Source organism: Budorcas taxicolor, chromosome 4 (assembly GCF_023091745.1).
Source record: "Budorcas taxicolor isolate Tak-1 chromosome 4, Takin1.1, whole genome shotgun sequence".
Taxonomy (NCBI): Eukaryota; Metazoa; Chordata; class Mammalia; order Artiodactyla; family Bovidae; genus Budorcas; species Budorcas taxicolor.
In genome coordinates this window covers 116,394,418-116,416,341 of record NC_068913.1, presented here as the reverse complement: position 1 = coordinate 116,416,341, position 21,924 = coordinate 116,394,418, and the positions used below count along the sequence as shown (strand labels likewise).

The 21,924-nt window shown below is 40.5% G+C and overlaps 1 protein-coding gene across 1 annotated transcript in view; it reads left to right on the top strand.

The window, feature by feature from the left end:
- KMT2C (lysine methyltransferase 2C) overlaps window positions 1-21,924 on the top strand; it is a 257,816-nt gene that overhangs the window by 90,818 nt on the left and 145,074 nt on the right. The window contains exons 3-6 of the mRNA XM_052638894.1: window positions 4,651-4,792; window positions 10,666-10,866; window positions 14,298-14,443; window positions 15,392-15,501. Of these exons, the coding sequence (XP_052494854.1) occupies window positions 4,651-4,792; window positions 10,666-10,866; window positions 14,298-14,443; window positions 15,392-15,501 (599 nt within the window). The remainder of the gene's footprint in view (window positions 1-4,650; window positions 4,793-10,665; window positions 10,867-14,297; window positions 14,444-15,391; window positions 15,502-21,924) is intronic.

Genomic DNA, 21,924 nt, shown 5'->3' with positions numbered 1-21,924 from the left:
TGTGCTTGCATCAAAATTGCATCAAAAAAATCACATTAAAAGTATAATAGTAATATATGTTTGTATTTATGAAACTGTGGATAAGTTATAAAGAGAATTAAGTTAGCTGTAACAAGTGTTAGCTTCTAGGGAACCACTGTTTGACAGTTTTGTGTATATATTTATAGTTAGCTTACATTTTAAAGTCTTTATATGCCCTGTGAAAGCAGTATATTATTAATCAGTGTCAACATTTTTAAGTAGTTTAGTGAATAAAGATATAAGTAAAATACTTGCTATTTCTGATACTGTGCTAATTGTTTAGCTTTATAGCACATTTTGGATGTAGTGGATACATTAGATTCAGTAAGCTACAAACACACAACTGGAAAATGTAATTCAGAATGCATACTTTTTTTGAGCACCACTGTTCAAAAGAAGGAAAGGACATGATCACGCAGTTTCTTAGATATGTTTTCTTCTGTAGTCTTAGAATTTTATATAAAGGAAGCAAGAAAAGTATTGCCAGTTCTGTGGAGATGAAGTTAGGAGAGAGAAAAATAATTTGTATTCTACTTAGTGGTTGCCGAAAGCATAGAAGCATGCATATGGTTTGGGTAAGCAGTAGAAAATGGATGTTGGTGTTGATGAATGTAATTACCAAATAACAGCCCATGAAGGGGCTTCCCAGGTGGCACAGTGGTAGAGAATCCCCCTGCCAGTGCAGGAGCCATGAGAGACACAGGTTCCATCCCTGGGTCGGGAAGACCCCCCGGGGAAGGCAGTGGCAGCCCACCGCAGTATTCTTGCCGGGAGAATCGCCTGGGCAGAGAGGGGCCCGGCGGGCTGCTGTCCACAGGGCCACAGAAAGCAGGCGGGGACGGAGCACACGCAGCCCGTTACAGGTTTGGTTTCTGTCGTCTTGTGCTTTGTCTGATTTATGTGTTGCCTTACAAGAAGGGTTATTTGCTTGCTTTACACAGTACACAACATATAATTAATCAGTCAATTAAACAGTTAGTGAGCATCTAGGTTCTGTGCTAGGCTCTGGTTTGCAACACAGATACAGCAGCCGCTTTGTAGAGTGTGTAGTGGGGCGCTGCCTCCTGTGTTTGGTGCAATAAGCAATAAACAGAACCCCCAAATTGTTTATGGTGTTATGTATTTTCTGTTGCAGGGGGATAAAAACAAGGAAATACTTGAGATTGTGCCTCGATTTGCCAGAAGAAAAGTTTTAACTAGAGGCCCTAGTGGTAGTTAGCGAGATATTAAGAGAGAGCAGGCAGGCCATACCCTATTGGAGGGCTCCTGATTTGGGGGTGAAGCTAACTGGAGCTGGCTTTTAGCAGAAACATGCTCTGAGCGGAAGTAGTGCCATGACCCTCGTCCACCTGACCCACTGTCTGTAAACTTCTGAGGCCCTCTTATTTCTCGTTTATAGTTCTCATCTCTTCTCTTGACTCTTACCCTTTCTTGTTACCTAGTAATGGAAATGGTACACATGTGCTCTGGGTAGAAATGAAATGCTTCTTTATAAAGTGTTTTTATACATGGTCACTTTATAGTATTTTGTCATTTTGTGGTATTTGGGGGCTTCCCAGGTCATGCGAGTGGTAAAGAGCCTGCCTGCTAACGCAGGAGACTTAAGAGATTCAGGTTTGATCCCTGGTTTGGGAAGATCCCTTGGAAGAGGTAATGGCAACCCATGGAAAGAGGAGTCTGGCAGACTATAGTCCACAGAGTCGGACACGACTGAAGTGACCTGGCACGCATAGTGTTTTGGGTATGTATGTGCTCAGCTGTGTCTGACCCTGTGGGCAGAGACTCTCTCAAGCAGTCCCGTGTTCCTTTCTGTCTTTGGTTGCAAAAGCGCTAGAGGGCAGGCACCACAGAATAACTTATGTGTCTCTCCAGATGCTTTTCCTAGAGCTCTGGAGGCAGCTGGTCTGCCTTTCAAGTTACTGCAGGTCACAGCACTACCCATGTTTTGATACAGCATCAAAGGTGTCAGTTGATTTCCAAACACTGCCATTACTGTTTTCTTGCCTGCTTGTCAGCCCACCCATTTTCAGTTTTTGTTGTGGCACTTCTCCACACCTGGTGCCATTTTCTGTGTTAATTAGAGCATGGGTTAAACTGCTGTAACAGAGATGCCCAGATACAGCAGTGGCTTGGATATTCATTTTTCCTTCGTGTAGTATTTCTGAGAGGGCGCGGTCCAGGCTGATGAGATGTCTTTGTTCCTTGTGGTTATTTGTAGACCCAGGTTCCTTCCGTCTAGTTTCTCTGCCCTCCTCAGACTGCTGTTCCCTTCTGCATTATTGCAGAAGGGTTGCTGACAGCTCTGTGGTCTAGTCCATACAAAAGATGGAACATAGTTTGGTCCAGAGCACCCTCCCTTTCAGGTGATGAAGAAATCGCAGGGTCCCTTCTGGTCACATTCTATTGGTGAGAGCTTGCCATGCTGAGCTGCAAGAAAGGCTGGGAAATAAAGTCAAACCCTACTAAGACTTGAATAACAGAGAGCGTGGATTTTTGTCCATTGTCCATTTTTTTCTACAGGGTTATGTGCCTTATTCATCTGTGGAATTCTTTACATATTCTGGACTTGAATACTTTCTTGGGGATACAAATCACATGTGTTTCCATCTGTGATATATTTTAAAATTTTGTTTATGAAGTCCTTTGTTATACAGAAATTTAACATCTTTATATACTAAAAACTGCAGAACTTTTTATAATCCTTCTTTGCTACAGATGTATTTTGTATTTGTAGATTTGATTCTGTACCAGTTTTGTGGCTGGGGTAGACAGGAGAGACACTGTGATTAATAGGCTCCACAAGCACTACTTAATTTATGGTCAGCTTTTCTGTTTCAACTTGAAAAAGAACCATTATTTTAAATAGGAAAGTCAGAATCATCTCTAATGCCTCATTTCATCATTAATGATTTGACAGGCTTTACAGTCTAACTAAACAAATTGCTAGTTCTCAAAATTATCTGTCAGAATGAAAGTGAAAGTGAAGTCGCTTAGTTGTGTCCAATTCTTTGCGACCCCATGGACTGTAGTCTCCCAGGCTCCTCTGTCCATTGGATTTTCCAGGCAAGAGTCCTGGAGTGGGTTGCCATTGCCTTCTCCCCGGGATCTTGCTGACCCAGAGATTGAACCCCGGTCTCCTGCATTGTAGACAGACACTTCTCTGTCTGAGGCACCAGGGAAACTGTCAGAATAGCTCCCTAAAATTCATTTTGAATCTAGAAGACTTTGATAGGGAAGTCCTAGTGAAGTGGTGATCTGAGAGGCAGGAAATCAAACTTGCCTCAAGTGGTTGTTAAAGCTGCTGGATGTGCCTTGTATGCAGCAAAAGTGAGGTCTGGAGCTCAGGAGAGGAGTTAGGGCTAGAGATACTGATTTAAAATTCAGGAAGACGGGAGATTGTTGAAACCTGGATAATAATTATGCTCTTCAAAGGACATATAGAGGGCTGTACTCACATTTGGAGGCCTCAAACCAGCTGAAGGGACAGGTATTAGACCTTTTAATCTTTGTAAACAACCTCATGAGATATAGGTGGTTTTCTAATGTTACGGGGAACAAATTGAGGCTGAGAGAGGTGACTTCTACATCATGCTGCCTAGTTAGTAGTTGGTGGAACTGGTGCTCGAGAAGAGGCCCTCAGGGCTCCAAGCCGGTAGTGATCCCTGATGCCCCTGCATTTCCGGAATGTTGAGCAGACCCTGGGTTGGTCGCTTTCTTGCCGCCAGCAGAGATGGAGGGAACTCTGCATGGCAGGAGGACAGATGCTGTGTAGGAAGGCCCATCGAGGGGGAAGGCAGTGCAGGGCAGCCCCTCTAGAGGAGAGAACGGTGCTGAGACTGCTGTGTGCTGCTTTTCTTTCTTTGGTTTGGGGATGGTGGTGCAGAAAGCTGTAACCAGTAAATTTCACGCCAGGAAAGAAAGATGGCGCCAAGAGCATGGGATTTTATTAGGAGCGCTGGTGGAGGAATTGTGCCTGTTAATGTCTAACAGTACAGTGTGGGAGACAGTGTGGATGTATCATTTTACTTAAAGAGAAGAACGATATTAGGAATAATGGTGTTTGAAAATCCTCTCAGAGTTAGATTGCCTCCTAAGAAGGTATGTGTAGTGTTCAGGGTGGGAGTCTTGAGCTTAACTGAAAAAGGCAGTGGAGTCAAGGTGTGTTCTTTTTAGTCATTTTGCTCTTAGAATGGCTGACAATTAGAGACTGTGTCATGATTGTTTTAAATTAATGGTAATTTCAATTAATAAATTATGAAGAAATTTTTTTACGAGTCACCTTAAAGTATGTTTGTTTTGTAGAGGACTTGCTGTAATCCTGAAAATTCTTAACAGTTCTTAACAGGTTTTACTAAGATTGAAACTTAAGTCAGTGGCAATTTGGAAAGCTATGCTGTTTTGCATTATTTTGATTATATGTAGCCTGACGTGCTGCAGTCCATGGGGTCGCAAAGAGTCGGACACAGCTTAGCAGCTAAACAACAAATGTAAAAGTTTTTCCTGTGTTTGTTACATGTTGTTGTTTGTTACTTAGTTTTTTTTCCTTCATGCTATATGCATTATAGATAAATTCATCAAAGAGTGATGTAATGCAAAGTGACTTTTATATTCTCTTGTTTTATTGTTAAGCAGAAATCAAAGAACAATCAGCAGAAGAGGATGCTGAAGCAGAAGTGGACAGCAGCAAGCAGCCGGTCCCAGCCCTTCAGCGTTCTGTGTCTGAGGAATCGGCAAGCTCGCTGGTCTCTGTTGGTGTGGAAGCCAAAATCAGGTTCGAGAAGGAATGCAGCTGGGTCAGAGATTAGTGACAGGAAGAAGGGCAGTGAGTTGACCAAGAGGAAATTCAGAGAGTGCAAGCTTAGGATGCAAACCTGGGTGGAATTTGAGAGCTGGTAGCTCTGTGTGTCCCTGGGGTGCAGTGTGTCTGGGGCTTGCGTGGCTGTAGGACAGAGCGGTGGTCTGGCCTGTTACTCTGCTCCCCTCAGACCAGAGCAGGGTGTTTCCAGTGTGCAGCTGCTAGACAAAGGAAAAAGTCTAAACTCTGAGCATAAGGACTGATTTTCTTATTTACTTGTAAAGGTAAGCTTATACTCTTGTTCTTTACCCTCTCTCATTTTTTAAAAAAAGAAATATAGGATGTTATAACCTCTGTGTATATTTCAGCTTTGCAGTCTTGTTAGTTTTTAGATCTTTCTTGGAAGACATGAATATAACTGAAAGCATCCATCGGTTGACTGTTCCCATCTCCGTGAAACGCTTTCTGTCTTTTGCTCTTGGCACATCTGCCTCCTCATTTTGTCTTTGCTGGCTTCGGTGGAGACCCCCCAGCTTTGTAATGCTGGAGTCCTCAGCGTGTTCACTTCTATTCAGTCTGATAGCTAGGTCCTATCTGTGTGCCGATGAACACACATTTGTATTTCCAGGGCCGCCCTTTCTCTGAACTCTGGACTTCGCTGTCCATCTCTCTGCCTGACATCACTATTTGGAAGTATTCTAGACACTGCACTGTAACAGGCCCAGAACCACTCTTGATTCTCGACCCTTTCCCTACCCCAAATCTTCTCCCCAGGATTTCTTCATTTCAGTAAATATTACCAATATTCATCCAGTTGTTTAGGCCAAAACCTTTTGAGTTAATCCTTGATGTCTGTCTTTTCTCATACCTCACACCCTAAATTTTGTAGCTCGATTTTAGAAGATGTCCCAGAGAAATCCTCACCGTCTGAACTTCCTACCACTCTTGGTTCAAGTCCCCGTTGCCTTTAGGAGGCAGCAGTTGCCTTTTAGATGGTTTTGTCACTTCTGTTTGCTTTCCCCAGTCCAGATTGTTTTTAGTGCAGTTGCAGAAATGATGATTCTAAAACATAGATCAAGTTTCCCTCAAACTGTCTTTAATGACCATCTCTTCTATTTACATTAAATGTTTCAATAATACTAAAAATTTCAAATCCCTCCCATGTTCTACATCTTGGAGAAGGTTTGAAAATTTTCAAAATGAAAGATAAAATATAAACAGTCTGCACTGCAGTTACCCGTTATTTCTGCTTTATTTCCCTTTGTGACACTTTTTATTTCCCAGCAGTTCATTTGATTATTTGTCCCCCTTTTATGTGAGCTCTGTGAAAGCAATACTTTTCTTCTCTTTTTCTTTTTTTTATTGCATTGATAATTTTTTTCTATTGGTTGCATATATTTTGTTTTTAAGATGATATCCCTGAAGGCTCATGTTTCTTTTTTTTTCTTTTCCCCCTTGGCCACACCCTGAGGCATGCAAGATCTTAGTTCCCTGACCAGGGATCAAACCCCCAGCCCAGCAGTGAAAGTGCTGAGTCCTAACCACTGGACCAGGGAATTCCCAAGACTCATGTTTTTGTTGTTGTTGTCTAGTCGCCAAATCATGTTTGACTCCTTGCGACCCCATGAATTGCACCATGCCAGGCTTCCCACACCTTCACCGTCTCCCTGAGATTCCTCAAACTCCAGTCCATTGAGTCGGTGATGCCATCCAACCATCTCATCCTCTGCTGTCCCCTTCTCCTCTCGCCTTCAGTCTTTCCCAGCATCACGGTCTTTTCCAATGAGCCAACTGTTCGCATCAGGTGGCCAAAGTATTGGAGCTTCAGCTTCAGCATCAGTCCTTCCAGTGAATATTCAGGGTTGATTTCCTTTAGGATGGACTTGTTTGATCTCCTTGCTGTCCAAGGGACTCTCAAGGGTCTTCTCCAACACCACAGTTGAGAAGCATCAATTCTTTGGCGCTCAGCCTTCTCTGTGCTCCAGCGCTCACATCTGTACCTAACCACTGGAAAAACCGTAGCTTTGACCATGTTTTTTCATGAATTTCATTTGAACTTCATATTTACAGTCCTAGTTGATTTCTTAGATTTATCGGTATAAATGCTTTATCATTTTCATATCTCTCTGCATTGATCATCTAGCACTTCATTTTCTAGTGATTTAAATACATCTTGTTTCTGTTTTCTTTGTCGGCCCCCTGACCTTTTGCTTATTTTTAAAAACTCAGGTTTAGTTTATATACAGTAAAATTCACCCATTTAGTGGGTTTTGACGGTCACATACTGTCATATAATCACTACCACAAAGGTAAAGAACAGTTCCGTCACACTGAAAAACTCTCCCAGGCTCATTTGCTGTCACCCCTGACCCCATCTTCTGCCCGAGGCAGTCACTTACCTATTTTCTGACCCCGTAATTTTGCCTTTGCAATAACATCATGTGAACAGAATTGTGAATCGTGCGTCCTTTTGATTCTGGCCTTCTAACTTGGCTTTATGCTTCGGAGAGTCGTCTGCGTGGTCGCATATGTCAGTAGCTGTTTGCTTTTTATTGCTGAGGTGGCTTTTGTTTATGGTGCCTGCTGCAGTTTATCATTTCCCGGTTAAGGGATATTTGGGTACTCTCTACTTCGGGGCAGTTACGAATAAAATTGGGATAAATATTCACTTGCAGGTTTTGGTGTGAACCATAGCATTTTTATTTCATTTAGCTGAATACCTAAGAGAGAAGTAATTTTTTTAAAATGCTGAAGTATTTTCCGGTGTAGCTGTGCTGTTTTGCATTCCCACTCATGGTGTGGAGTGGATTGGCAGGACATTTCTTGTTCTGATTCACCTTTGCTCGCAGGTGAACAAGGTGTCTCTCTGTCCTGGGGCCCTGTTGGAGACCTGGCCTGGTCTGGGTCTAGGACAGAGCCTTGCCCCTCCTCCATGATGGAGGGGCGCCCCCCCCCCCCCCCCCAACCACGTTCCTCCATCTACAGCTGGTCTTGAGCATTGCAGGTGGAAACTTTTTCTCTCTCTCTGCCAGCCTGTGGCTTTTGTTCCCCCTGGGAAAGTGGAGGAGGAAGATCTGGCTGGGTCTCTGTGTCTTCCTCCCCGAGTTGCTGCACTTCTGCCCCCAGGCTTGTCCCGTGACCGGTGTGTTCCCAGGGCTCTTCCCCAGGCCCCAGGGGTGGCCCTGAGGTCCTGGGGAGGGGTGCGGAGAGAAGCTGGGATAGGGCTAGAATTCACCGTGTGTCTGCGAGTCCCAGATGCGGTGTAGTCTCATACCGCCTCCGCTTGGCCTGGAGCAATTTATAAAATTGTCACTGAATTCATAAGTCTGCTTATACGACATCCGGGGGCCTCGTCCTCAGGTTAAGCAAGTGCTTGTGTGTCCTCTCTTCGTGGAAGCACCTTTCATTCAGTTGCACGTGAATTGGCTGCTCTGTGACTTCTGTATCAGAAGTGTTCAAGAAAAGTGAATCTGTATCCGTGGAGCCAGAGCTCTCCGTGACTTTCCACCTCCAGAGCAGAAGCCGGGAGTTTCCCTTGCGTGTCCTTTTAACTTAGCAATAAATTACTCTGGGCTGTCTCTCTTTATATCCTGCATCTCTTGTAACATTTCCTATTTCTTTAATAATTTGAATAGTTCTCTAAAAATAGTTTCGTTGTGGGTCTGTTGTGTGGTGAAATTTCTAAGTTCAGTGATTGCAGCCATGAAATTAAAAGACGCTTTCTCCTTGGAAGGAAAGTTATGACCAACCTAGAGAGCATATTACAAAGCAGAGACATTACTTTGCCAACAAAGGTCCGTCTAGTCAAGGCTATAGTTTTTCCAGCGGTCATGTATGGATGTGAGAGTTGTACTATAAAGAAAGCTGAGCACCAAAGAATTGATGCTTTTGAACTGTGGTGTTGGAGAAGACTCTTGAGAGTCCCTTGGACTGCAAGGAGGTCCAACTAGTGTATCCTAAAGGAGATCATTCCTGGGTGTTCGTTGGAAGGACTGATGCTGAAGCTGAAACTCCAATACTTTGGCTACCTGATGTGAAGATCTGACTCGTTTAAAAAGACCCTGATGCTGGAAAAGATTGAGGGCAGGAGGAGAAGGATGAGAATGAGATGGACAGAGGATGAGATGGTTGGATGGCATCACCGACTTGATGGACATGGGTTTGGGTGGACTCCGGGAGTTGGTGATGGACAGGGAGGCCTGGCGTGCTGCGGTTCATGGGGTTGCAAAGAGTCGGACATGACTGAGCAACTGAACTGAACAGAGACTTGGGAAGAATTTCATTATACCATCACATTTGAGTGATAGTTTTGGATATAAATTGAAGGTTAAACTATTCTTTGTTAGTATTAATGCTTTAAAAGTGTTGCTCCATTTCCTAGTCAGTTGATGTTGATGTCCATCTGATTGTTGCTCCTCACAGGTAATGTTTCTAGGGAATGAAACAAACCAGAAACAGGGTATGCTGAAGAAAATGTACATCTTAGTAGCTTAAAGAAAATTATAAATAAGAAAACTTAAAAATTAATAAAATACTGGCTAAGGATATTGGTGGATAGCATCCTTGAGGCAAGAAGAACACTTTTCCCACATTGGACTTTATTTTCCTGAAAATAGACCACATGTAATTGTGTGTGTGTGTGTATCTATAGGCAGCACATTTATTACAAAACGGAGATAGATAATATTGGAAAAACTTAAAATAGGTAACTTTTTTTTTTTTTAAAGGCGGTTTGTCAAGAGAGGTCCAATATGAATTAAACTTATGTTAAACATTATCTGAAAAGATTGTGAATAATTCCTGTCACCTGTTAATGCAAGACTGGGGTAGAGACCACAGAGCTGATGGTGGAAACTTCAGTAATTGAGGAGAAAGATTTGAGGGCAGCACCCATGAATATGTTGTGAAGAGAAAAAACATCCAAGAGGAGTGGTTCTTTTTCATTCTATTTTGTTCCTAAGCTCTCTTACTAAGTATATTTTCCGTAAATAATATTGTTTTTTTGTCCTTTAGCTTTTAAAGTGGTCTCTTTTTAAAAAAAATAATAGATTTTATTGTTTAGAACAACTTCAGGTTTACACAAAAAATTAAGCGGATGGAAGAGTCCCATTCCCAACCCTCCCCTGCCTCCGTTTGCCCTGTTGTTAGCATCTTGCATTAGTGTGGTATCTTTGTTACAACTGATAAAGAAGTATTGATACCTTATTATTAAAGTTCATAGTTGCAGTAGTGTTCATTCTTTGTGTTGCATAGTTGTGAGTTTTGATCAGTGTGTGATGTCATGTACCTGCCTTAGTTACAGTGTAGCAAATGAAAGGTCTCACTGCTCCAGTTTCATCCTGTTCCCACTGCTCTTAGACCCTGTTCATCCCTTCCTCCCCCTCCATCACTAACTGCTCGTTAACCCACTTATATTTATATTTGTGTATCTGTGTATCTGTGTGTGTATTATGCATAATGAATGTTCCATCTGGTTAAATAAAATTTGGTTACCACTTGCTTTACACAGCTGGGATATAGTTGAGTGGCCATTAAACCATACTATCTTGTCCAGCCTTAGCTTTTACTTTATTCCTTTTTAATACTTTAATTTTTTTTTTTTTGAATCAGATTTAAAGGAAAATTGTTTTTCTAAGTACCAAATATAATTTTCTGGTATATTTATTATTTCTAAAAATCATGCTGTAGAAAAATAGAATTGTAAATGTATAATTACTATAGATTTAAACACTTAGCTTGCACTAAAGACAGTATTTAATTTTAAAGCACAAGTATTTCTGCAGTTGTCTGGAACTTGAAATCGTTAAATAAAACTACTTCTCTGTCTTTCTTCCTTTTCATTTTGCCAGTGAACAGCTCTGCGCTTTTTGTTACTGTGGTGAAAAAAGTTCCTTAGGACAAGGAGACTTAAAACAGTTTAGAGTAACGCCTGGGTTTATTTTGCCGTGGAAAAATCAGCCTTCTAACAAGAAAGACGGTGATGACAACAGCAATGGGACTTGTGAGAAAACGCAAAACTCGGCGCCACGAAAACAAAGAGGACAGAGAAAGTAAGCGATTTTGAATAGAAATGGGTCAAATGCAGTAAGACTATATATAGTTTATTTTCATTGAAATGTTTAAGACTATATGAATGGGATTGTTACCAAACGATTTCTTGTGTTTCCAACATCCATACAATGCTTTATGACTTACCATTAACCCAGCAAATATTCATTTTCTCAAAAACTTCTTTGTTTAAAAAAAAGTTTAGTTGTATATTAACAAAAAAGAAGAAAACTTTAAAGAACATAATATAAGCCTAGAGGGGATTCATATAAATGGAATGAAAATTTTTTAAAATTGATGAGATCTTTCTTTCCTTTTTCTAAATGTTTTAAATAGTTTGTAAGAATATAACATAACAGAATAGCAAAACCAAAGTGGTTTTTACTACTCATGTCCTTTAAGTGTCATTTATTTATTTGTATTTACGCTTTGGAGAATGGTGAACTGTCCTGTAAACACTTACACTATAATACAGCTATCCTTTCTAAAATTAAAGGTCATTTTTAAATCAAAGAATTTACATATATGTATATAGTTACAAATCAAGTGTAATTAAAAAACATTTACCATTTGTATAATCATACATGTATGTCTATATTCATGGATGTTTTAGTTCCCTAAAACTCTTACCTAATATGTTTATTTTTGGAGTTAAATTTTTAAAATTTATTTTGGTTTTGTTCGAAGGCCATCTTCATACATGGACTTGACTTTAGTAGTTGAGGGAGTAGAAGTTTCTGTGGTTGATGAGAAAGTGTAAAAATTAATTTAGCTTGGAAAGCTCGCCAGCTCTGGCCCTTGAGGGTGATGATGTAATCACCCAAGTGCCTGCCTGGCTGCTGTCCAGAGTTTAGGACTGAGGCATTGTTGTGTTGTACTTATTTGATTGGCTCCTTCTTTTGGACTGCTGCCAATGCCTTGAAGACCTGAAATAGGAAATGAAACAATAACAAGAAAAACTCTTTTAAAAGAATTTAAGGTGGAACAGTTTAAGGAAGTTCAGAAGTACTATATTTAAAGTTTTGATGTTTTAAAGGCCATGGCTTACCTTACCTTTGTAATCAACTGAGTGCTCACATTCTAATAAACTATATCAGAAGTCCGGGAGGGGGGGGTGGAGTCCAGGAAACTTACAAAGTCCATCAGTCATTAGTAAATTTAATGGACTGGACCAAGTTATATCTTATATACTGATGTTCTGCCTTGAATGATGGCAATTAATAAAGAACTGTTCTGGGAAGTACAATTGGGTTTCATTTACTTATTTTATAAGCTTAGTTAATTTTTAATGAAAATTTTTATGAGCTAAAAATAATTATGTAAAAATAACCTTGGTTTAGTGAAAGTCTTTATATGTACTTAAGTGTTTAACAAGTTATTAAGTGATGATAACAGGCCAGTTAATGGACCTTAGGAATAAAGCATGTTTTCAAAATTTGGCAATCATTTAGCTTGGTAATGATTTTAAATATTTACAATATTTATGTTGCTAATGAGTTGTAAACCAGATAGACAGCCAGTTAATTTTTTTTAATTTGAAAAGCAGGATTTTAAAATAGTTTTTCCCTCATAGTGTACTAAATATAAGAATGTATAATCAAGGAACAATTTCCTCTCTTTTTGGTTTGTTTTAGACTTAAGCTTTGGGGGGTGTGTATTTCTGCTCTTAACTAAGCCGGACTCCTGTCACCCTCAGGGTTGACATCACATTGTCTGCTTACATACTGACTGTAAAGCCTTAAAGTCAAATTTGACTAACCTACTGGTTAGGAACTCGTTAGTAATAGAATGTTTAGTCATTCCATTGGTTCTTATACCTGTGCCCCCATCAAATTCTGGTGTAAAGAAAATATGCTCAATTCGTTCATCGTTATAGACAAACTGTTGGTCTCTTTTTTCCTCCTGATAAATTGGCAGTGACTAGTAATGGAGAAGGCAATGGCACCCCACTCCAGTACTCTTGCCTGGAAAACCCCATGGACGGAGGAGCCTGGTAGGCTGCAGTCCATGGGGTCACTAAGAGTCGGACACGACTAAGCGACTTCAGTTTGACTTTTCACTTTCAAGCATTGGAGAAGGAAATGGCAACCCGCTCCAGTGTTCTTGCCTGGAGAATCCCAGGGATGGGGGAGCCTAGTGGGCTGCCGTCTATGGGGTCACACAGAGTCGGACACGACTGAAGCGACTTAGCAGCAGCAGCGGCAGTAATGAAGGTGTATTTTCAGGAAAGGAGAGACCATAATTACAGGAAGGTTTGTTCTCATTTGTTTCACCGTGGGCATAGCATAGCATGGTGGACTTGGAATTACCATAGCATGGTGAACTTTTTAAAAAAAGTGAGTCTGTGCATTTCTGATGCTGCACATAAAAAATACTGGTTATTTTTTACATGGTTTGATATTTAAATGTTCTTACTGAAAAATGTTAATACTTTTTCTCTTTCGATGATTCCAGGTATAAAAAAGTTTAGTTCCCTGGTCATTGTGCTGATTTTCTCTTAATAGGAATCATGATAAATATCCAGCAGACAGATGTGCAGTGAGTTATGATCTATATTCAGTAGTGACTTAATCCAGAATTATCATCAGACTGAATACTTTGATATCAGGAGAAAATTGAAGTTTTAGTGCCAACCATCTGGTTTCCCATGTTTACTGGTAGACACATTAGCAGTCATTGTTTACTTACCAATCTCAATGAATATCTGAAGTTTTAGGGCTTTGAAAGTATGAAACCTCCCATCTGTGGTATATCTTATTCAGCATTCACTTTTATCAGGAACTTTTTGCTGTTGTTACACTATTTCCCTTATTCCCAAGTCACCAGTAGCTGTTTTGGTTTTGGTTTTGACTTCTGGTTTGTGAGGTGAAGTCTTAGCGGAGGGTACATGTAACGTCGCGGCATAGATCGGCTGTCAAGCTTGCTGAGACGTTCCCCTCCCCCTGCCTCCCTGGTTACACCTCGTAGTGGGCTTTCACTTCCCCTGGGAAATAACCTTTCTTTCTGTAAACTTAACTGCTGGCTCTGTTGGTGGTAGCCCTTACCATAAAGCATGTTTGAGGTTTCTGATTTGCTCAAGTTATGTTTTTTAAGCATTTAAGTAAGGCCAAAGGAAATATTCATTTTATATGACAACATACAGTGCCTGACTAGAATAGTAGAGTGTCAATTAAAAAATTAGAGATTTATAACATTTCATTATGGATTTGGAGACTTTTTTTTAGTTGTTGCTTACATGATATAGCTACCCGGTTTTATATTAATATTAATGCTATGAACAATGACATACATCCTAGAAGTTGTTTTATAAGCAGTTTATGCAAAATAAATTAAGATTGATTTGGCAATACCTCATATTTAAGTCGTTATGAAGCGAAGCAGTTTTCTCCTTGTTCTCGCTTTCACGTCTGTTTCGTGTTGTGTTCTTTTCCAGGGAACGGCCTCAGCAGAGTGTCGTGGCTTGCGTCAGTGTGAGCACGCAGACCGCTTCAGACGATCAGCCTGGTAAACTGTGGGATGAGCTCAGTCTGGTTGGCCTTCCCGATGCCATTGATGTCCAAGCTTTATTTGATCCTACAGGTATGAGCCAGTCTTCAGTAATAGCTACCTCTTAATTCTTGCAAGGCTTTTTAACTTGAGCCAATTATCAACTTAATAGTAAATAGCATTCATCTAGGAATAATTATCACTGTTGTTAAAAACATGTTCGTTAAGTATGCCTGCTTAGGTAAAATAAATTGTCTAATTATGTTTAACTTACTTAGCATCTGCACAGGGCCATAACTGGGCTGTGGATGCTTTTATAAATATTTGCATTTCACTTGTGTAGACAGCAGTGGCATGGAAATCTGACAATTGCACAAAGAGAGATTATAAAGGGATCTGTGGAAACTTGGGACCATGGCAGTCTGGGTCTTCCTAAAGTAGGAGCGAAGGATAATAGATCTTAGCCATGTGAATGTCCTGTAATACAGCGTAGTAGCCCATATTTATGACTCAGTGCAGTTGGGGCTTTGAGTAAATTTCATTCTGCCGTTGAACTGCATGTAATTGTTCAAGTGATAGAGAATTTGAAAGACTGAGCTGTTATTGATGATTGGTGTGGAATGCAATGGAAGAGTGGTGTATATATAGTTTGGCATAAAGTATGAAATAAATTTCCTTTATGTATGTAAATATATCAAATAAAAATACAGTAATATTTAAGTAAAGTGACTAGAAACTAATTTCTTGAAGAAACAGTCATTAATACAGTGTGCGTTAGAATCACTTGCAGGGTTTGTTAACATAGGTTTCTGGGCACCATGGCAAGAGTGTTTGATTCGTAGGTCTTGGTTGTGATCTAAGACTGGCATTTATCGCAAGTTCCCAGATGATGCATTTTGAGAAGGGCTGCTTTAGTGGAATCACAAATATAGGATGCATATTCACACGTTAGAATCGACTGAAGGGTTTTACATCTTTACTTATTAGCATTAATATGTTTAATGTTTACTTATTTGCTTCTTTTCACTTTAACCATGTTAGGCACTTGTTGGGCTCACCACCGTTGTGTGGAGTGGTCACTGGGGGTGTGCCAGATGGAAGAACCGTTATTAGTGAACGTGGACAGAGCTGTTGTCTCAGGGAGCACAGAAGTAAGTAGAAGAAACACACATTTAAACCACAACTTTATAACATTTGCTTTGTCAACAGAAAGATTCACTTGTAAGATTTATTAAATGATTACGGAAATGTAAAAACCCTTAAAATAGGAAATTATTGATATCCAAGGGTAGTTTGTGCAAACCACTAGATTATATAGTATATTAAGTTGGGCAATAAACACTAATCTTTAAATAATTTACATTTAAATAAGAAATTAAAATTTTTAGAAATGGAGATTACTGACTGTACTTAGGCATCTTACACTTCTAAGGCAAAACTCTTTGACGAAGATTTAAATTAGGAGAGACAGGATTTGACACGTCTTTAGTCCACAATGTGAGCTAGTTCTATTTGCTATTTTAAAAATTGATTAAAATAATTTCTTTTCAGTCAAGTTGGCAGTTTGGTTTGCCTTTCTGGCATTATCCCAAAGTGATACCATATACACAGTCTGCCATCTTTCAGAGCTTTCACTGTGACTTTCAATCAAAAAATAAATGTAGCATTTACCCTCTATCTATAAAGGCAACAAACCCTGTGAAGTAAAGTGGCTTTGCTGCTTAAAAATTCCCCATGGTTTTTGACAAATATGTTTGGGAGAAGTGAAAACAGGCCTTCCAAAGGAATATTAAAAGTGGAAATTTTTGTCATAGAAATTACACAGATTTAATACAGGTAAACCTTTCAAAGGTATAGTTGAGACAAGGATTTAGATTTAAGTAAGTATTCAGTTACTGTAACATTTGATTTACTCAGATGATCAAATTGACCTAATTTAAATGGATGAGTAACTCTCACCTCTAACCTCAGTCAAGTTAGAGTGTTTGTTTTGGAAGTGTGGCCTTACATTTAAAGGCTTACATTATTACCACATTTTGAACAGTGTAATGCCTGGTAATGATTTCCATAGTCTTAGCATATTTGATGGCCAGGTCATTGTTGTGATAGGTCATGGAGCTGGCTCTTCCCTGAGCTTCTTAAAAGTAGTTTTGGAATATTTTCTGACAGTGAGAAGCAGAAGTGTTATGGGAAAGGCAGCGAAGAAAAGTGAAAAGGCACTTTGTGGTGTTGGGTTGTTGAACTGTAGCAGCTTATTTGTGATAAGGCCATAGGGAAATGGGCACTCATGTGCCTGGAATGCAAATGGGAGCATATCGTCTGGAGAGAAGGTTGGTAGTGCCTCACAAACTATACATGCACTTATCTTTTGACCTTTCTGAGATTCTATCCTGAAAATATGCCTTCAATAATACAGAAACTTGTGCCATTAAAGGTTAATAATTGCTAGCATTGTTTAATTCGCAGAATACTGTAAACAACCTAAATAACCACACAGAATAGAATGGTTAAATAAGCTATATATATCTTTTTGTATAGCTCTGACTTTTGGAACCATAGGAATGTTTCACCTACCCTGTAAATAAGCAATTACAGCTGTCTGGGCTCTCGGGGAACCTTAAAAGGTGTAGCCAAATTCACAGTGAAGGGGGTAGAGAAGAAACTGAGCCCTGAAAAATAGTGTATTGACTGGATACCCATAAAGCTAAAGACAGAATCAAACAAAAACTGCACATACATGCTCTAATCTAGCGAGTACTATTCTATAATGATTTTTGTGGTGTTAGAATGGAGTTATCAGAGGTATCAATATAAACTCATGGTTTTTAGTATTTATATGGACAGATACTGAAATCCAGGTATATGTGTATGCAAGTGTTAGTATGCATGTGTGTATCTCCTAGCTTTGTCCCCCACTGAAAGCCTAGAAGCAGTGACTTCTAGCAGTGAGCCTGTCAAGTGCCCAGATCTTGGTTTGTAACCAACGTTCTGCAATAAAAAGGACCAAGGCTCTTGAAAGCAAGGAAGTGCTGACTGAGATGGGGACTTGTTGAAAGCATAGGAGCCAACCTCAAGGAGCTCCTAAGAGCTGGACCAACTTGAGCAATAACAAAAATTAATGATAGTCTTGGGTTTTCATCCATAGAGTGATCCACACTGGTAAATAGATAAATAAGTAGCGAAGGTCAAGTTACATCACTTCTCTGCTTAACACTCATCAGCTACTTCCCATTTTGTTAAGAATAAAAAAAAAAGCCAGTTGTTACTGACCACCTGGGTCTCCCTGATCTTCAGGATCCCCTCGGGCGCTTCTGAGACGTTGCTCGCAGTAACCCTTCCCCTACCTCGCTTCCTTGGGCCTCCCTAACCTCCTCGGTCTTACTGAGATCCGTCCACCTCGGGCCTTTGCAGTTCCTGTTCCCTCTGTGCTGACTCGTCTCCTCAGATGCATGCAAGGCTTCCTCCCTCGTTTCCTCTAGGTATTTACTCAAGTTTCCTTTATCTGGGAGGTCTTTGCTGGGCTCCCTGTTGAAAATTTCAGGTGCCTCCTTGCGTCACACCCCTGGTGGACTGTTCTCTCCTCTGTGCTTACCGGCCTCTAACACAGTGTGTATTTACTTACTAGTCTTGTCTGTCTCTCCTCACTAGATAAGAGTGCCATTCTGATAACTGTCTTTTTCTGTTTTGGTCATTCCTCAGTAAATGTTTGTGGCCTAAATGAATAGCACTAAAAATCATTCATGGAATCATTCATAGTTACGAGTAAAAAATAAGTGCCAGAGTGTTAAAGGAGGTCACCACTGTGGTGAATTTTATTCATGTTTATACATTTATGCTTGTCAGAAGAACCCTTCTAAAATAGAGGACATTTTTATAGTTCTGCTTAAGTGATGAGGGTGGGGAGGTGTGACAATGACAGTCTTTGAAATCTCAAAAGAGGTTCCTTAGGGGCAAAGTCTGTAAAAGTGCTGTTGAGCCCAGAACAGGCTTTATTTTACAAAAAAAAAGAGGTGTCACAAATTTGTTGACCATTATTAGGACAGCATGTGGCTGAATAAATTATGGTACCTGCCTCTGTAAAGAAAATAAACATTTAATCTGCCTCTTCAAGATAAAGGTGATGTTTCAGCAATGAGAATGCACTCAAAGAAGCATGTGCTGGGGGTTGAGCATTTTGGTAACAGATGTTTGGAACTGTGTCTATTGTTAGCTTATTGCCAGAAACAATGAAAGTTTGTACTCAAACAAACAACAAAATATTCTCACATTTGTTGCCAAAAAATCTTGGACACAGAATTTCCTGAGTAAAATATTCTAAAGCGTTGATGTATGTTTTAAACCCATTTGTTAAAAATTAATATTTTTTGACTCTGGAAAGTGAAACTCTGCTGGCTAATTTTTGAGAAGTTTGGCTGGGATTGAAAAATGGCCGTTGAAAACATGTACCTCTGTTTAGATCCCCCTATTTTTGTGGGAATCCTTTTTTAAAAAACCTTCGACAGATGCTGAAATAAACTGAAGTAGAATTGGACCTTTCAATCTGAGGTGATGGAAAAGAACAAGATGCAAAGCTCAGATGGGTTGGTCTGTACGCTCTAAACTTTTGGGTTGTTCACATCGTTTAAGAAAGAAATGTTTGAGTACGTGTCCTTTTTGTCGTTGGAACATACATATCTCTCCTTTCCATCACTTACCAACGTGTGCCAATTCATGTTGTTACTGTGAGCATTGAATTACTTTTGGTGCCCCCACTAGGGCAGTAGGCGTCACGAGGGCGTGGATACTGTGTGGGTGTGTCATTTTATCTCTGGTGCCTCAAGGAGTCGTCTCTGGGGCTAGCGGCTCCTGAGTGGAGCCGGGCAGTGAAGGGCAGTGCTGAGCGCGGTGGCCCAGGGTGGGGAGTGCGCTGCTGGCCCCTGCTGGCCACTGCTAGCCATCGTGCGCTGCGCAGAGGGAGCCCAGCTGCAGCAGTGCAGAGGCTGCCGAGCCTCCTGCAACCAGCAACATTATTCCCATTTTAAAACGAATACATTATTTCCTCAGTTGCTAAATTGCATTCACTATCAAGCAGTTCAGTTTTTCTGGTATTTCCCTCGGATTGTTCTTCAGTGTTTCCATGGGAACTTCTATCTTTTGCTAGATAGAAGAATATGCTAAACTTTTTTTCTACTTTAATTTCCTCTTTGGATTCCTGGAGGGTACCACCAAACCTTAAAACATTACTCCTAGCAGCTCTCCACTTAGAATCGATAGTTTCTTGTTCTCGTGTTGTCTTCACCCTCATCATTGGGCTTCCCTGGTGGCTCAGACAGTAAAGCATCCGCCTACAGTGTGGGAGACCTGGGCATGGCAACCCACTCCATATTCTTGTCTGGAAAATCTCCGCCGGCAGAGGAGCCTGGCAGGCTGTGGTCCATGGGGTCGCAAAGGGTCGGACACAACTGAGCGACTAAGTACATACTGCAGTTCCATTCTGCTGGTTTTGTGCCACTTGTACGTGTAAAAACCAACTAATTTCTACAAGAAGAGTTTTAAGTTTTTTAAAAAGTACTTTGGGCTCGTTTTGTAGACTGAAAAGGAACAAAAATAGTTTTTCTGTAATAAGGTGGGAGTACAGATTTACAATGTAGGTAAACAATGTAATGTAAATGTAATTTTTGTTTAAAAAGCCTTAATGACAATAGCAGTAAAAATCTCCACACACTTCTCTAACCAGTGGAAAGTAGGTTTATATAAGATCATTGAAAACATGGTCTGCATATATGTAAGATGGTCCAGGTACCTATTTTATGAATAATGTTATCTAGTACTGTTGTTTTTTACATAATCCTAGTGCTTTGCAGTGTAAAATAAAAAATTTTCAGTTATTTAGTCTTCATTTTACCTTACAGTTTTTTAAGAGGAAGGAAACACTTGCATACGTGAGTTCTGTGTTTGTGTTGAGGGGTTCTCAAGACCACGTCTACACTGGAGACTGACTCAGACTCAAGGGCCTCGTCACAGAGTTGTAATTATGGCTGAGGCTTACTGCCCTGATGTGGTAGAAAGATCTTAATGGGAAGAGATGTTGACGAGGTCCAGAAGTATCTGTGATCAGGTTTCCTCGGTGCTCTCCCTCCCGTGAGGGGTCACACAGAGCACCCTTGTCCTCCAGCAAGGGAAGTACGGCGACGTGTCTGCTGCTTCTGCCCTGAGACGCTCAAGGTCTTTACTGGGGGCTGGTCGTGTAGGCCCTCCTGACTGTCACGTACCAGAAGGGAAGGCCACGTTGTTTGCACAGATAATCCAGGCACAGTAAATGCCCTTGTCACCTCGGGAGCCATGGGGACCCTCTCCAAACCCAGCCTCCTGATGCCATCTAGGCAGGCAGGCCTTTCTAAGAATGGTAGTCTTGGGCATGCGTGTTAGACAACCCCCCCCCCCTTTTTTTTGCATTGAAATAAAGTTGGATTGTGTCTCAGTTTCAACATGTTTCTGTCTATAGAACTATAGTAGGTGCTTGTTAGTTTACAGCAACGAATTATTGCACATCCTGGGGAGGCTGTGACAGATTTAGTGGTTACATTAAAAGAACTTCGTAAACTTCGATCAAAGGGAAGCTGTTGATAAGGATACCTGTGACTGTAACAGAAAAATCCTGTATTTGACTCTGAAAGCTACTTTGATATTAACATAACCATCCCAGTTTTCTTTTGACTAATGTAAATATGGCATATGTAATTCCATCCTTTTATTTTACCCTATTCGTATTTTAACATTTAGAGCATGTTTCTTGCAGTAGCACATTAAAAAAAAAATCTAACCTGACAATCTTCTGCTTTTTATTTGTAATATTGAGATTATATATATTTAATGTGATAAAGTCTTCCTCTCTGCCCCATTTGTGTTTATCTGTTGATTCCTTTTGCATGCATTAAAAAAAATACTTACTTTATATTTTGGCTGTGCTGGGTCTTTGTTGAAGCATGTGGGGTCTTTAGCTGTGGCATGTGGAATCTAGTTCTGCCCTCCTCTCTCTCCGCCTCCCCCTACTAGCCATTCGCCTCTCTTTCTCCCTCTCTTCAGGTTTCCCTATTCCCTCGGACACAACAATACTGAAATTAGGCCAGTTAATAACCCTACAATGGTCTCTTAAGTGCTCAAGCGAAAGGAAGAGTCTTAATGTCTCTCACTTTAAATCAAAAGCTAGAAATGATTAGGCTTAGTGAGGAAGACACGGAAGGCTGAGATAGGCTGAAAGCTAGGCCTCTTGTGCCAAACAGTTAGCCACGTTATGAACGCAAAAAAGTTCTTTCAGGAAATTAAAAGTGCTACCCCAGTGAAGGCACAAATGATAAAAATGCAATACAGCCTTATTGTTGTTACGGAGAAGTTTGGTGTCCTGGATAGAAGGTCAGTTCAGCCACAAAATTCCCTAAAGTCAAAGCCTAATCCAGAGCAAGGCCCTAACTCTCTTCTACTCTACAAAGGCTGAGAAAAGCTACAGAAAAACACCTTGAAGCTGCAGGGGTTGGTTCATGAGGTTTGAGGAAAGAGGCCATCTGCAACATGAAGCAGCCAGTGCTGATACAGAA